The 13,581-nt window shown below is 40.9% G+C and overlaps 1 protein-coding gene across 1 annotated transcript; it reads right to left on the bottom strand.

Moving 5' to 3' along the window:
• Nucleotides 1-662: 662 nt before the first annotated feature.
• On the bottom strand, nucleotides 663-13,329 carry fam131c (family with sequence similarity 131 member C). Its single transcript, XM_039801283.1, has 6 exons — nucleotides 13,123-13,329; nucleotides 11,363-11,427; nucleotides 7,597-7,681; nucleotides 2,510-2,734; nucleotides 2,151-2,240; nucleotides 663-1,253 (listed from the first exon to the last, which is right to left on the bottom strand). Exons 1-6 carry the CDS (start codon nucleotides 13,151-13,153, stop codon nucleotides 982-984), a joined length of 768 nt encoding a protein of 255 aa, XP_039657217.1. The 5' UTR covers nucleotides 13,154-13,329; the 3' UTR covers nucleotides 663-981.
• Nucleotides 13,330-13,581: the final 252 nt, after the last annotated feature.

The following is a 13,581-nucleotide window of genomic DNA, read 5'->3' as shown; positions in this document are numbered from 1 at the left end:
GGAACTAACTAGGCCTCAAATCAGTCGCCTGTTCTGCTTCAGGATTTTTCTTTCATGATGGATGTGATCACCTAGCCGTACACAGCCTTTTGTGACTGAGATAACAAAAGGGAAAGCAGCCACGGCGCACCACACAGCAGAGCTTCATTTAGTGTAAACAGTGCTGAAAAAAACACCATGGCAAGTAACACTAACACCTCCATTCTCCAACCATCTCACACTCTCAAACACACAGGCATGCTGACATACATGTGCAAACACACACCAACCACGTGCACGCTGACAGGTTCTGTGTCCTTCTCCCGTTCTGTTTTTCTTCACTCATCTTTTCTCTGCACCCGTCTCTCTCAGACTAACAAGTGTGAATAATAGCTAACCATAGCTGGGACTCAGACATATAATTGTGTGTCCGCTTTCTTAACAACAGACTTCTTCTTCTCTTTAGATTCAGGTGAGAAAACACATTTTCTATTTCTTTCATATTTTCTCTACTCAGACTGCTTTAGGTTTGAATTCAATTCATTGACCCTTAATTAATTAATTTAATTGTTCAATCATTAATGTGAAGGGAAAAGGGTTCAAAAACAGAATTGTAGTCTTCTACAGCACATATATTAAACTTCATGTTTAATAAGGTATTTACACCAGTTGTTGTTTGACTCTTAACAGTTCACTTCTACCTATAATATGAAAGTGTTTATTGTACACTGATTACAAAATGAAAATGTAACAGTGAAACTATGTACATTCACAAAAGTACACTCCTCTACAGGGGAGAAAATACAATTTAGAGTCTTTGTATCTGAAGACCATTCAGGCGCTGAAACCCTCCCAGACAAGCCATTTTTGCCTCTTGGAATATCTCACCGACATTTTGTTTTTTTTGTATCAGTCACTGCTGGTGGCTGAAAGTCAAGTCCCCTCAGTGAGGCTCATTTTAGAGATTACCATCAACATTGCTGGCTTGTTTTCCATTTGAGCCTAGTTATAAAAAACGTCATCCTCGGATAGCGAGCTGCTGTCTACGTGTCGGACAGCAGCCTCTGCAGTCGCAAGGCCTCTGTCCTCGATGGGACGATCTCTGTCCTGCTGGGTGTTGGACGTCGAGGAAATGCAGTCGACCGTTGGCGGAAGGACCGGGTTGGCCGCCCTGTTGTTGCCATACGTCTGGGCGTGGATGCTGTACAGGTGCTGAGGAACACTGACACTTCCACCGTCCAGCAGGAACTGGGACAAGAAGTGGCTTTGTGCTGCTGAGGAGGGATAACAACAGTATCAGTCAAATGGTTGCTACTTTAAACACTAAAAACATGATTTGAACCAGGGGCGATTCTAGGATCAGACCTTTAGGGGCGGGCTCAGCCCAAAATGAGAATATGACACGGATACAGTGCCTTGCAAAAGTGTTAACCCCCCACCCCGTTAAATCAATAATTTCATTAGCCAATAATCTCTGAGCTAGCTACTGAACAACAATGTCAGCTAACGTTTTTTGACACTTTTAACACCATGATGGAACTCAACCTGACACTTTGTAAGTCACAGTTATAACGACCAATTTGACACAATGTTTTAACATTCAGCAATTTTAGTTGCTTACGTTTTTAATTTGGGCTCTAATCTGCACCATGAAATTTCCAACTTCTTCTCTGGGGACTACCAATGTTAAACTTCACAACCGCACTACTGCTCTTCCTCTGACAGATTGACCAAAACTATGTTTCTGTTAACCCTTTCCTTGACCATATATATGTCGTTTATATAGGTCATATGTTATATAACATACTATATAATATGTTATACAAACATTATATGTATACTATGCAAATATATGATATAATAAAATTTATATCATATCATTTGTTTGCATACTACACATAAAATCAATTATTTGGGGCAACAGTATTATGTTCTCTGTTGTGTCTCATTTCTCTCAAAAATCAGACATTGAGATTATAATCAGCCAAATCCAGACGGAAGCTATTACAGCAGAAATGCCCCATTACCTTGTAGTTTTAATTCATTGGTTTACATGTATTCAGACACAACAGAGCTGCACATTTTGCAGGGCAAATTTCAAATTAAGATAAGAGAGAAATCTTGGACCAAAAGCTCCAGTGACACACACGTAATCCTTTTACATGGCATACCTTGTAAACTGGTGGAGGGCTGCTCTGAGCGGTCGTTCATGGACCACACATGCATGGATGCCTCAGCCAGGGCAAACTGCTCTGCTACTCCTGTGAAACATGAACATTTTATGTTCCTTTTCTCAGAAGTCGACCCCCAGTTGTTTTCACCAAGTCCCTCAGGAACAAACATGAAATTGAATAAGCGCACTAGACTTAAGTCACTGTCATGGGACGTCTTAAGGGCCATTGATTTTTGTAGGCGCTCCCTCTGTAACAGCCAATCGAACAGAAACAATGCCCAGAGGGATCTGAGCTTCACTTCATCTCCACTGACCACATCTTGTTTTTCTTGAATTCATTTCATTGGTCTGTCTCACCTGCAGCGAAGCGAGCTTCCTTGATCTCGTCCGTCATTTGGGAGTAGAATTGTTCATCCTCCTGAAGCTCGGCCCCCATCCCCCCCCAGGCCCCGCTCCAACCGCTCCCACTTCCCCTGACCTGGCTGCCTCCGCCCCAACCCTTCCACTCAATCAGGTGAGCAACTCGCCCCTGGGCCATCGCCGTCGGCTTGGTGATATGCTCCTTTACCGTGGCCACCAGACCTAAATAAGGGGAGGAGGAGGAAGAGGAGGGATACATCTTGATAAAGTGGATTAGACAGTACATGTGGTAACAGAGGAAAGGAAAGTGGAAAGTGATAGGCTATGAAATGGTGTACAGTAGGTGATAGAGCAGGGCAAACAAAATGCCACAGTAAGGGACGTGGGATGTGGAAATGTAAAAAGGAGACACAGAGTAGAAAGTCTACACTTTTAGCATATTTCAGTGGGCATTTACTCCTGATTTGCATAGCCTGAAGCATGAAAGAGGAACTTTACTGATGAAAAGCTTCTTGTTTTTTTACAGACAGCACTTTGTTTGTATCTATATATATTATAACTTAATGAAAAATACATTTACTGTTTTTTTTTCTTTTTCTACAACTTACATAAATTAAAATGGTTATTTATTAACAACACAACACAAAACAAAACAACTTTGGTCCTATTGTGTAGTTTTAATTAGAAGTGTATTTCAGACAATGTGTTGCATGCCGGAGCAAGTCTTTAGGGGGAAAGTTAAATTAAGTTAAGTTAAGGAAATTGCAAGTCAGTTGCAAGTCCATCAGCTCTCTGAATGCTGACTTTTGAAATGACAGTGTTTACTGTAGCATTTTCATTCCTACTCTGTGTTCACACTTCTTAACACATAAATGAGAAAAAGTCCTTTTAGTGCATATAATTATAAAGATGTGTACAGACAGAAAACAAAGCAAATCTTTGCCTTGTGTTGTCTGTGTGATTTTGACTGCTCTGTTTGTGCAGTCAGTGTTGATTCACTCCAAAAAGCCAATTTACCAACTGTACGTCCCTTTTTTTGAGTATATCAGGGCATTTGTTTTAATTCTGGGATTTTAACAGGTCAAAACGTAAGACATGAATCTTATTGTGTTCAAGTTTCAAGTCAAGTCTTAAGTAAGGCCAGTCATAGTAGTCAATGGAAGTCAAAGTCCCAAGCCCTCATTATTATGACTGACCAAGCATTACATCTTCAGCTCTGTTGCTTGCACTAAATGGACTCCTTTCAAGCAGTAGGAGGTGATGTCCTGTATCTCTACAGTATGTTATTCATAACCTGTAGAATCACTTGGCAAAACCACAAAAAAACATAATTTATTTTAATCACAAGAGGCAAGGGTATAAAGCTCCAGGGAAATGAAGAGTTGAAGTGAAAGTGACAGCATACCTTTTGTCATATTGCAGAACAGATATACTTAATAGATGTAAAAGGATAAAAGGGAAAGCTTGAAAAGGCAAAGGTGGAAAAAGAGAACAAGGAGGAAAGGTTAAGGTAAGAAGGTAAAGAAAAAAGGCAGAAGAAGAGAGAGAGAGAGAGAGAGAGAGAGAGAGCGAGAGAGAGAGAGAGAGAGAGAGAGAGAGAGAGAGAGCGGGACCGGATAACAAGCTTAGAGAGAAATGGATACAGTTAAATGAAAGAAGGAAGCTAAGAGAGTTGGCGTGAATCCTGGTCTAATTAAACCCGAGAAAAACATCCCAACGTGTTATTCTGATTTGATCTCAACACATAGAGACTCTTCTCTGTGTTTTGTTGTGCACTGCAACTCCCACTGCTGTCTCACCCAGCGTTCACACTGTGACGACTCTGTTATGATGCTGTTCTGCTGACGCTCGATGGTGAGGAAGCTATGCTTGCATCTATTTAAATTATGTGTACACCACAGGAAAATCCTATTGTTTTTCAAATTGGATATGTTGGCCTTACTGTCCACACTGCAGTGGGAAAAGGACCAAATCTTATTAGGTTGACATTCGCACCCCAGAGAATAATCATATGTTCATGCTGCCGACTGTGCATGCAGTCGGCAGCAGCAAGCTGATTTCAGATTTCTCTGTTGAATTGTAGCTATAGTGCAGGCTGCAGCCAACGAAGAGTATTAAAAACACTGTGCTGTTTCGGGCTACTGACTGTGCAACTGCATAGGCCTGGTAGGGTTCTTATATTGAATTAAAAAATGCCACACAAACTATATATGAAAGTTGCAAATGTGGATGCCTTTTTCTGTTCTGATGTGAGAAAGAATATTTGATTGTGTGATTGTCTGTGTAAACAAAGCTAAAACATTTTCATGATGGATCAACAATACTGTTACACTCTTGTTAGTCTACAGTATATCGACAACGTTTCCGGATGTCCCTAATTTTCAGCCGGGTGTCCTTTACCTTCCGCATTCTTTGTGTTGGCATTCTTAACTCCAGTGGACTACTGAGGACTGTGGTTAACTGCTCCTCAGATCTCTGCAGGGTAAATCCAGACAGCTAGCTAGACTGTCTGTCCAATCAGAGTTTTCTGTTGCACGACTAAAACAACTTTTGATCAAGAGCATGTTCCACCAAAACAAGTTCCTTCCCGAGGCTATTGAGTACTGAGTTTCCTTGGTTGCTGTAAGAAATGATTGGATTTCTCCATCTTGTTTATTGTCTTGCTACAGTAACACAAGCTTACACGTTTAACAAAGTAACCAAAGTCAGTCAAGAATAAATCCCGTTACAAAAATAGACATATATTGGATTATGAAAGGCATGTATGTTGTGAGGAAACAGAGCGGATGAACAAACATCAAGTCTTATAAAACCTGTAGGTGCTTCATTCAGAGCTTTGCTATTTACCAGCCAACACAGGACTAATTCTAGAAAACAACAGTTAATCAAATCCTAAAGAGGGTAAAATGGATAAGTACTGTAATTTGCTTGTTTACAAGCCACAAGTGTTGATTTCAAGCTGTGGTGGAAAAACAACAAAGCAAATTTGCAGACTACGGTCATTAAAAAAACCGATTTGGATCCAAACGATGTGTGATTTTAAAGGCTGATAATTCCAAAAGGTATAGTTTGTTTTGCCTGTTTTATTTTTCATCAATGTGTCAAGACATCTGATTCATTCTATAGACAACACCATTAATGGTGTTTTTCCACTGCTATTACCAGCTCTACTCGGCTCGGCCACGGTGCCCCGTCCTCCATTTTCCATTGCAGATTTAGTACCGCCTCACGCGTGAGGCGAGCTTGGCTGGTCATCATAGCGGCGCCGCAGTAAACTGCGTGACTAACGCGACACACACAGAACGTCGAAGGGGTGTTGTTGTTGCCACAGCCAGAAGACACATTTTGTTTCAAATGAAGCTGGAGGCAGCAAAAAAAAAAACACAGCTGGCTAAACTATTTAAAAATGGCGGGTTTGTTCAGGACACCCCCGTCTGTCGCTTTCACGTCACCTTTTGGTATCGGCTCAGCTCGCTTGGAACCTCGACGGAGGTGGTACTAAAAAAAGTACCTGTTTCACAATGGAAAACCAAAAAAGGTGAGTAGAGTCGAGGCGAGTCGAGCAGGTAACATGTAATGGAAAAACGCCTCTTATATAAGTTCTCCCCTTATTAGACATTCTCTGTTTTTACCCTGTTTTCATCCTTGTGTATGTTTTTTGCTTCAGTTTCCTGTTTTATTTTGTAGTTATGTTTTCTTGCTTACTTCAGGACTCTTTTTGTTGTATCCTTTTTATTTATTAAATTCTCGAACTCAACACTGCGCTGTCGTCTCTGCATTTTTGGGTCCGCCATTTTTCTAAATCCTGACAATATTGTTTACCATGTTCTGGCTGATGGAAATGTCATTAGTTTTGGAGCCATTTGGACATAAACCAAAGTAGTGAACACATTTTTTGACCTGATGATGGTGCTAGATGAAAAGTTAAAGTATCACCAATTCATCCTGATGGGGACGTGAATGTCGGGATCCCATTTCATGGCAATTATCCAACAGTTGTTGAAACATTTTACCTAGTGGCGTTAAAGTCAGGGGATCACCAAGGTCATTACGCTCCATCCACTGGGGATCATGAATTCTCCACCAATCCATTATTGTTAAATATCAAAGATATGCACACGTTTGAAAAAAAGGGTTTTCCTCATTTAAAAAAATCATAAATCCTAAAAAAAAAAATGTCATGTGATCTAAAGATTTCAAAGTTGTAATGTTAGATACTTACCTACCATATTTCAAGGCTTCAGACCAATCAGAAGAAATGTTGTGACATTTTTCCTTATCATACTAACTGCATACTAAATATAGTCTTTGGGCACAAATGATGACTGACAAGTGATTAAGTCTGAGAAAATGTCAAAAAGCTTCTTTTTTTTTCTCCTCGATCAGTTCTGTCACTCCCAAAGCAGGTGTCAGCCTCTCAACTGTCTGCCTGAATGTCTGCATCTGTTTAATGTATTTATGAGATTTTCACAGCCTTCATAATTATACTGTCAGGCTAATAAAAGAGCTTTCATTGGGGAAAGTTCAGCAAGGAATAACACATTAAGTCCGATAATTAACCTCCTGCAGAGAGAGGGAAGCAGTGGAGATGAAGCAGATGAACACAATGGGGAAAAGGAAATGAAAAAGAGTAGGAGGCACCAACATGAAGAGAAGAGCAAGTCAGACTCAAAGGTGAAGAAGAAAATCAATTGGGAGAAAGAAACCTGTCTGTGTGTGTGTGTGTGTGTGTGTGTGTGTGTGTGTGTGTGTGTGTGTGTGTGTGTGTGTGTGTGTGTGTGTGTGTGTGTGTGTGTGTGTGTGTGTGTGTGCGCGCGCGCGTGTGCTTGCACCTGACTGTTTACTCATGTCTGTCTGGGTATATTGGCATTACAGCATGCATATGTGTGAGAGAAAGGGCACGAAGGAGGAGGGAAATTACATTACTAACCTCCCATGGTTAATACTGTAGCTTGCTGTTTTCCCAGTCTTGTTTTTTTGTGTGTGTGTGTGTGTGTGTGTGTGTGTGTGTGTGTGTGTGTGTGTGTGTGTGTGTGTGTGTGTGTGTGTGTGTGTGTGTGTGTGTGTGTGTGTGTGTGTCTCACCCATCAAAGAAGAAGTGGCCAGCTCGCCTATATCATAGCCACTGCTTTTATCTGCCACACTGCCGTTGGTTGGATTCTGGCCATCCTGCACAATATGATGCACAAGAAGAGGGAGAATATCACATCTTTATCAACCCCTTTGTATGATAATATAAAAACCTTTAAAGCATCTTGTATGATGTTTTCAACCAAGTAGTAATGCCCTTTACATACACACAAAAAGAGCAAACTATACACACAAATGCACACATAAGCTCTTTGCATACATCCTCCTCTGGCAATCATGTCCTATGTGTGACATCTCAACCCACATACACAATAAAAATGGCGATTATGACAATAACAGCCGTTTTTTGTGAAAATCCTGCAGTATTCACACTCAATCGAAAGAAGTGTTTTTTATTTTAATATTTTTATTGATTCACAATTGCAGTAAACGAGACAACCGCAGAGTCACATTTACATTTTTCTATCCCACCCATTCCAGAGACCCTTACATCTTAAAATCAATAAATAAACAAATAAAATAAAGTAAATAATAATAATAATAGTAATAAAAATAAATAAGAGGATGTAACCTAGGTTGTCTGCTGCCCGTGGAGGTCATATCAAAGGGGGAGGAGGGAGTCGGTGGACCAGGCAAGGTGTGGGCTTAGAATCAGGGGGACGTTTCAGTAGCGGGGAGTTTGTCAACATAATCAAGTAATGGTTTCCATTATGAATAAAACTTCTTGGGACGGCCTCTGAGACTGAATTTGATTTTTTTTCCAGTTTTAGAAGGAATAACATATCGTGTAGCCAAGCTTTAAAGGAAGGTGGCTGGGAGGATTTCCATAAGAGGAGAATTTTCCTACGTGCAACCAAGGACGCAAAAGCTATAATATTTTTCTGCAAAGATGTGGTCACAAGTTCATCAGGAGGCACCCCAAAAATAGCTATCTGTGGCGAAGGACTAACCGATATACCTAGGATCGAAAGAAGGTGTTTTAAACTCAAGTAGCTGTTTATGTTTATGGGTTTAGACTACAGATTAATATACACATAATCAATAAAAGATGTGATGGAGAGATGCAAAAAAGGTCTCCAAAAAAACTGTAATCAATATGGAAAGATAAACTGCACTTCAAATACAGTACATCTCGCTTGGTTTACTATTCTTGATCTAAAATTAAAGCTTACATTTTTTTTGTTGCAAGCAAAATTGGATTATGAGTAAGTAAACTGTTATCACAAATTAGTTGACTTTACTAGAAATTTGCATGGAAACACGTTGCCTTAAACCGTCTAAGTTTTTACACAAGGTGAAACTTAACAGGTCAAATTGTATTAACACAGAGCGGTAAGTAATTACTAAAAATCATTAGTAAACATAAATATGTTTTTTTCTGGAGTCATGTTGTCTAAAATAAGTTAAGTTAAACCTTTACATCCACAAACAGACATTAGCCTACTTCACAGAACAGCGGAGTTGGAGTAGCTCTAACGTTAGATGCTGGCTATATTGACAGTCATAAAAGCCCGTGATCACGCGGAGCTCTTTACCTAACTGCAGAACCACTTTTTTGGCTTAGAATTACTGTAGGAACCGCTAAAAAAAACACTACCTTGCCGTCCTCTCCACCCGACTGAAAACACTATTGGCTTAGAATTACTGCAACAATTGATAAACACACTGCAAACTCACGGTCCTCTCTTTCCGATTTACAGCCTCCCTCTCTTGGCTTAAAATAGCTCACCGCCACGGCCCGCTTGCCTGGTGATGTTAGCAGTTAGCAGGGTTAGCATGGCGGCATTAGCCAGGACCAGTCAGGATCACTTTACTGGCTGTGTCTCAATTGTTTTTGCAAGTAACCAACTCGGGTAACGTTACTCTAGCTATATAATTCAAGGTGAGTACACAAATGTTGAAATTACATAAAATCCCCGTCCCTTGTAGCCATGATAAATTAGCCTGAAGCTAATGCTTAGCTACCTGTTCAGGAGGAAATTAGCCAACTCAGCGTCATTTTGGGCTCTAAGCTGTCTCCATCTTTCAAATATATATCCAATATTTCTATCTCTGTTGATCCTGTTCGTTTGTTTGCTGTTGAGTTTATGTTTTTACAGGTATCTGGCAACCCGGCCTCGCTGTCAAACTGGGCAGTTGATAACAACACACAGGCCAAAACACAAACTCCGTCACGGAACGGACATTTCAAAAGAAGAAAATACTGGCATTAGCATTGTTGTCAGAAAAGATAGTATTTCAACTTAGCATGTTTCCGTAATATAAAGGTTGCAGATTGCAACCAACTAAATACCCCTGTGCTCACCCCTCCCTTTCCAAGTGTAGTAAAACCTACACTGGCCTTCAGGTAACCTAAAAATGCAAAAGGTCGAAAAGTCCTCTCCAGCCAGTGGTTTGTTTGTCCGTTCTGGACTCCTATAGAAACATGGCAGACTCCGTGGAAGAGGACCCCACTCCCTATGTAGATTTGAAGGGCTCATTCCAAGCTATATCCACAATGTTTTAAACTCTGGTCGATTTATGAGGAACTGCTCCTCAGATCTCTGCAGGGTAAAGCCAGACAGCCAGCTGGATCTGTCCAATCTAAGTTTTCTGTTGCACGACTCAAACTACTTTTGAACGTACACGTTCCACCAAAACAACTTCCTTTCCGAGGCTATTTTGTAGCGGCACCGTGGCTCCGTCCGGCGCTTAGTGGTTGGTTTAAGGACATGCCAATATACCACAATGGAGAGTAATTCTAAGCTAATGAAAACTCGATTCTTAGTTTCAGGTGATTATACACTAATGAAAACAGTTATGAAAATTGCATACCATTTTTGCCAATAGATCCCCCTAAATTCTACACTCTCCTTCTGCCAATATAGCTGTCCAGCTAGTTAGCAACAATAGCTACAGTTAGTTAAATCAACCTGTTAATTAAATACAAAACAAAAATTCTTTTTTGTGAATATACTGATTCTTTCTAAAATACCAAGACTAAATGCTTTTTTAATATTTAGGAATTTGTAAAATGCTGGTGAAATTAATTGTAATAGCAGATGTTCATATTTAAAACACAAATGTAGAGAAAGCTAGCTGATGAATCATGTAATTTCACTCCAGAAGCCTGCATGGAGAGTGTGATGGAGCCTGGCTGACGAACAGATTGAACATGTTATGTATGAAAGAGATATGAATCATAAAATGCAGCCGAACAGCTATCTCACTGTGCAAAAAACATATAGGCAAATAATTATCTAAATTACAAGATAAATCTGAACCGTGCTCTATGTAGTAAAAGAATTACAGATAATTTTGAAGCGAGCATTAAAAGCAAACTGCTTTTTTCACTCTTATTCAATCAGCACAACTGTGCTGGTAAACATTTAAAGGGTCGGCTCACCAAAATCATTTCTAATGGTATTAGAAATGCTGATAATTTTGATTTGCCCAGAGTTTAAGATATCTGTCTCTGAGATTTCTTCTCTTACCCCAATAAAATTTAAGTGAATAGATTTTTTTTTCCATTGCTCACAGCATTGACCATTTTAATTGAAAATTTCAAAAAGAAATAGCCTCTGGATAATTCACAGAACACAGCATCAATAGGTTTTATAGGGACTTGTTTTCTTGCTAGAAAGCAGTTTCTATGAAAACTGTTTATTGAACCCACAATGTAAAAGCCAATACTTGTTGCTTACATATGAGCGGTAGACACAAGAAAAGGCCAATTATAAGGACAAAACCCATAAGGTAAATGTCATTGCTTTTACTTACCTTGACAGAGGATGGCTGACCCTCCTCAATCTGGTCCTGCACTGCTATCATGGGATGGTGGAGCTCTGTCAGGAATCACACACAAATACTGGTGTTGGATTCATGCGTGTGTGTGTGGGGTGGGTATGCGTGTGTGTGTGGGTGTGTGTGTGGGTGTATGTATTCATTGATGTGTAACGGCCAGGGGTCATAATGGATGAGAGACAGAGACAGAGAGCGAGTGTTGAATCCTCATCCAGTCATTTAACTGGAGCCCCTCTGCATACTTAACTTGTCACCGGCCCACACTGTGCCTATTTGCTTTTAAATTGCTGGTGATGAGGATCATATGAATGATGAGAGGAAATTAAGCTGAGTACATGGCGATGGAGAATTAACATTATTAAAAAGGTCAGTGGACACACGCAAACACACACACACACACACACACACATACATATATTTGCAGCAGGAATACAAACACATGCCTGGGGTTTCCCCTGGGAGGTGTCATCAAGACAATTGGCTGTCGCTAAGGAAACGCGACAGCAACAGAAGGGAGTGATCCCCTTCCATTTACTTAAGTCACGATCGCCAGAACACACACACACACACACACACACACACACACACACACACACACACACACACACACTGGTGCACAGGGCTGTATCTGGTCTCTGGCCTCATGAAGTGCTATTAGCAGGTCAAGAAACCCATCAAGACCCCAGAACCAATACACTGTCTTTGTGGGGTTAAATCCCACCCAGACTCACATCCCACACACACACACACACACACACACACACACACACACACACACACACACACACACACACACACACACACACACACACACAGACTTGAACACGGAACACACTCCTGTTGTTCTCTAGCTGTCTGTCTGTAGCCTCACGGCTGCCTTCCCTCTTTCTTCCCAGATTGAAAGCGCTGCTCTCACCACCCTCCACGTTGTTAAAAGGGACCCTTCCTGAACAAAAGCAGACTTTATCTCATAAAATATTGTCACACTGCATCACAGATTCAGGCTGAAAATAATGTGCGAGTGTGTGACATGGTGTTAAATGTCATACACTAACAAAATAACATGTAGATTGTTCTGGTGGTATCACAGAAAGCTGGTACACCAAAATCCCCTTATTTTATTAGATCTTTTGTTAGAACAAATAAGTGCTTGTGTTCTTCCTAAAAAAGGCCCATCATGTTATCCAGACAACAAACACCACGTACTTTCCCTCTGTCCCTGCTTTGTAGATAATCCAAGCAGGGACAGAGAGAAAAAATGAGAGAGAAAATTGCAACTCAAGTCACAGATGACGAGCTTCGGATGGAGCTGTTATGTCCTAAAGCCACAGTTACTGTTTGCTGATCCTCACAATCCCTATCATCAACCTCCGGCACCCCAAGTCTCATTTCTAAAGCAGTCTCCATGGATTCACTCAAGATCCAGTGAAGCTGGGAAATAGCAGATGAAAACAAGTTTTTCGAATGAATGCTTTCATGGCAGATTTTGTCCTCTGCATCAGTTTCATCCTTCCTATGATGGATTCACATGCAAACACTTCTGCCAGGCTAAAAAGGTGGCTGTCGCCACCTCAAGGAACCTGTTACTTTCATTTACTGTTATTGTCTAGATTCTCACATGCAGAGCTATCCCTCAAAAGCTTGATGTAACTTTCTACGGCTGCTGTCAACACTTCCTGACACACACACAGAGACACAAAGACCTGGACACAAACAGGTGGACTCGGGGCACTGACCTTTGTGACCTTTGCAGAGGCAGGCACCCATGGTGTCAGGACGGCCGGGCGGTTATCTGTTCACCATGGTGGCTTGAGGATGAGGTGTGGGTGAAAGGGAGGAAGAAAAGGAAAGAGTAAGGGAAAAAAGAGGTATCAGTCAGCAGAGGAGCTGAGGCAAGGGGAAAGTAAAAGAGGATGCCAGATGAACTGCAGGCTGATGCACTGTCTGACTTCTCTGTATATGAGGAGAGAGGTGAGACAGCGCCACAGACAAAGTGTGGGGAGGGGGGACAGAGAGAGAGAGAAAATCGGGGAGAAAGCATGAATGCCTGTTTGCTGACGATTTTGAATCTCCTCCCCTCTATTTTTCTTCTATTCTCCTCCCACTTTATTATTCCTCTCCATGCTACTGTATCTCACTTTGAATGTAGGGCTTCATGATGGAGCTATATCTTGGATATTTTAATTGTATTCTAT

This window comes from Perca fluviatilis, chromosome 5, assembly GCF_010015445.1.
Source record: "Perca fluviatilis chromosome 5, GENO_Pfluv_1.0, whole genome shotgun sequence".
NCBI lineage: Eukaryota > Metazoa > Chordata > Actinopteri > Perciformes > Percidae > Perca > Perca fluviatilis.
Note: the sequence above shows the minus strand (reverse complement) of the source record. Positions and strands in the feature narration are given on the sequence as shown.

Bases quoted from the DNA above. Each gene is read 5' to 3' on its own strand.
- fam131c (XM_039801283.1), bottom strand. From the start codon at position 13,153: ATGGGTGCCTGCCTCTGCAAAGGTCACAAAG. The intron at 11,428-13,122 runs GTCAGTGCCCCG...GATTCCTGACAG, and splicing joins CCTCTGCAAAGGTCACAAAG to AGCTCCACCATCCCATGATA. The intron at 2,241-2,509 runs GTGAGACAGACC...CATGTTTCACAG, and splicing joins GGAAGCTCGCTTCGCTGCAG to GAGTAGCAGAGCAGTTTGCC.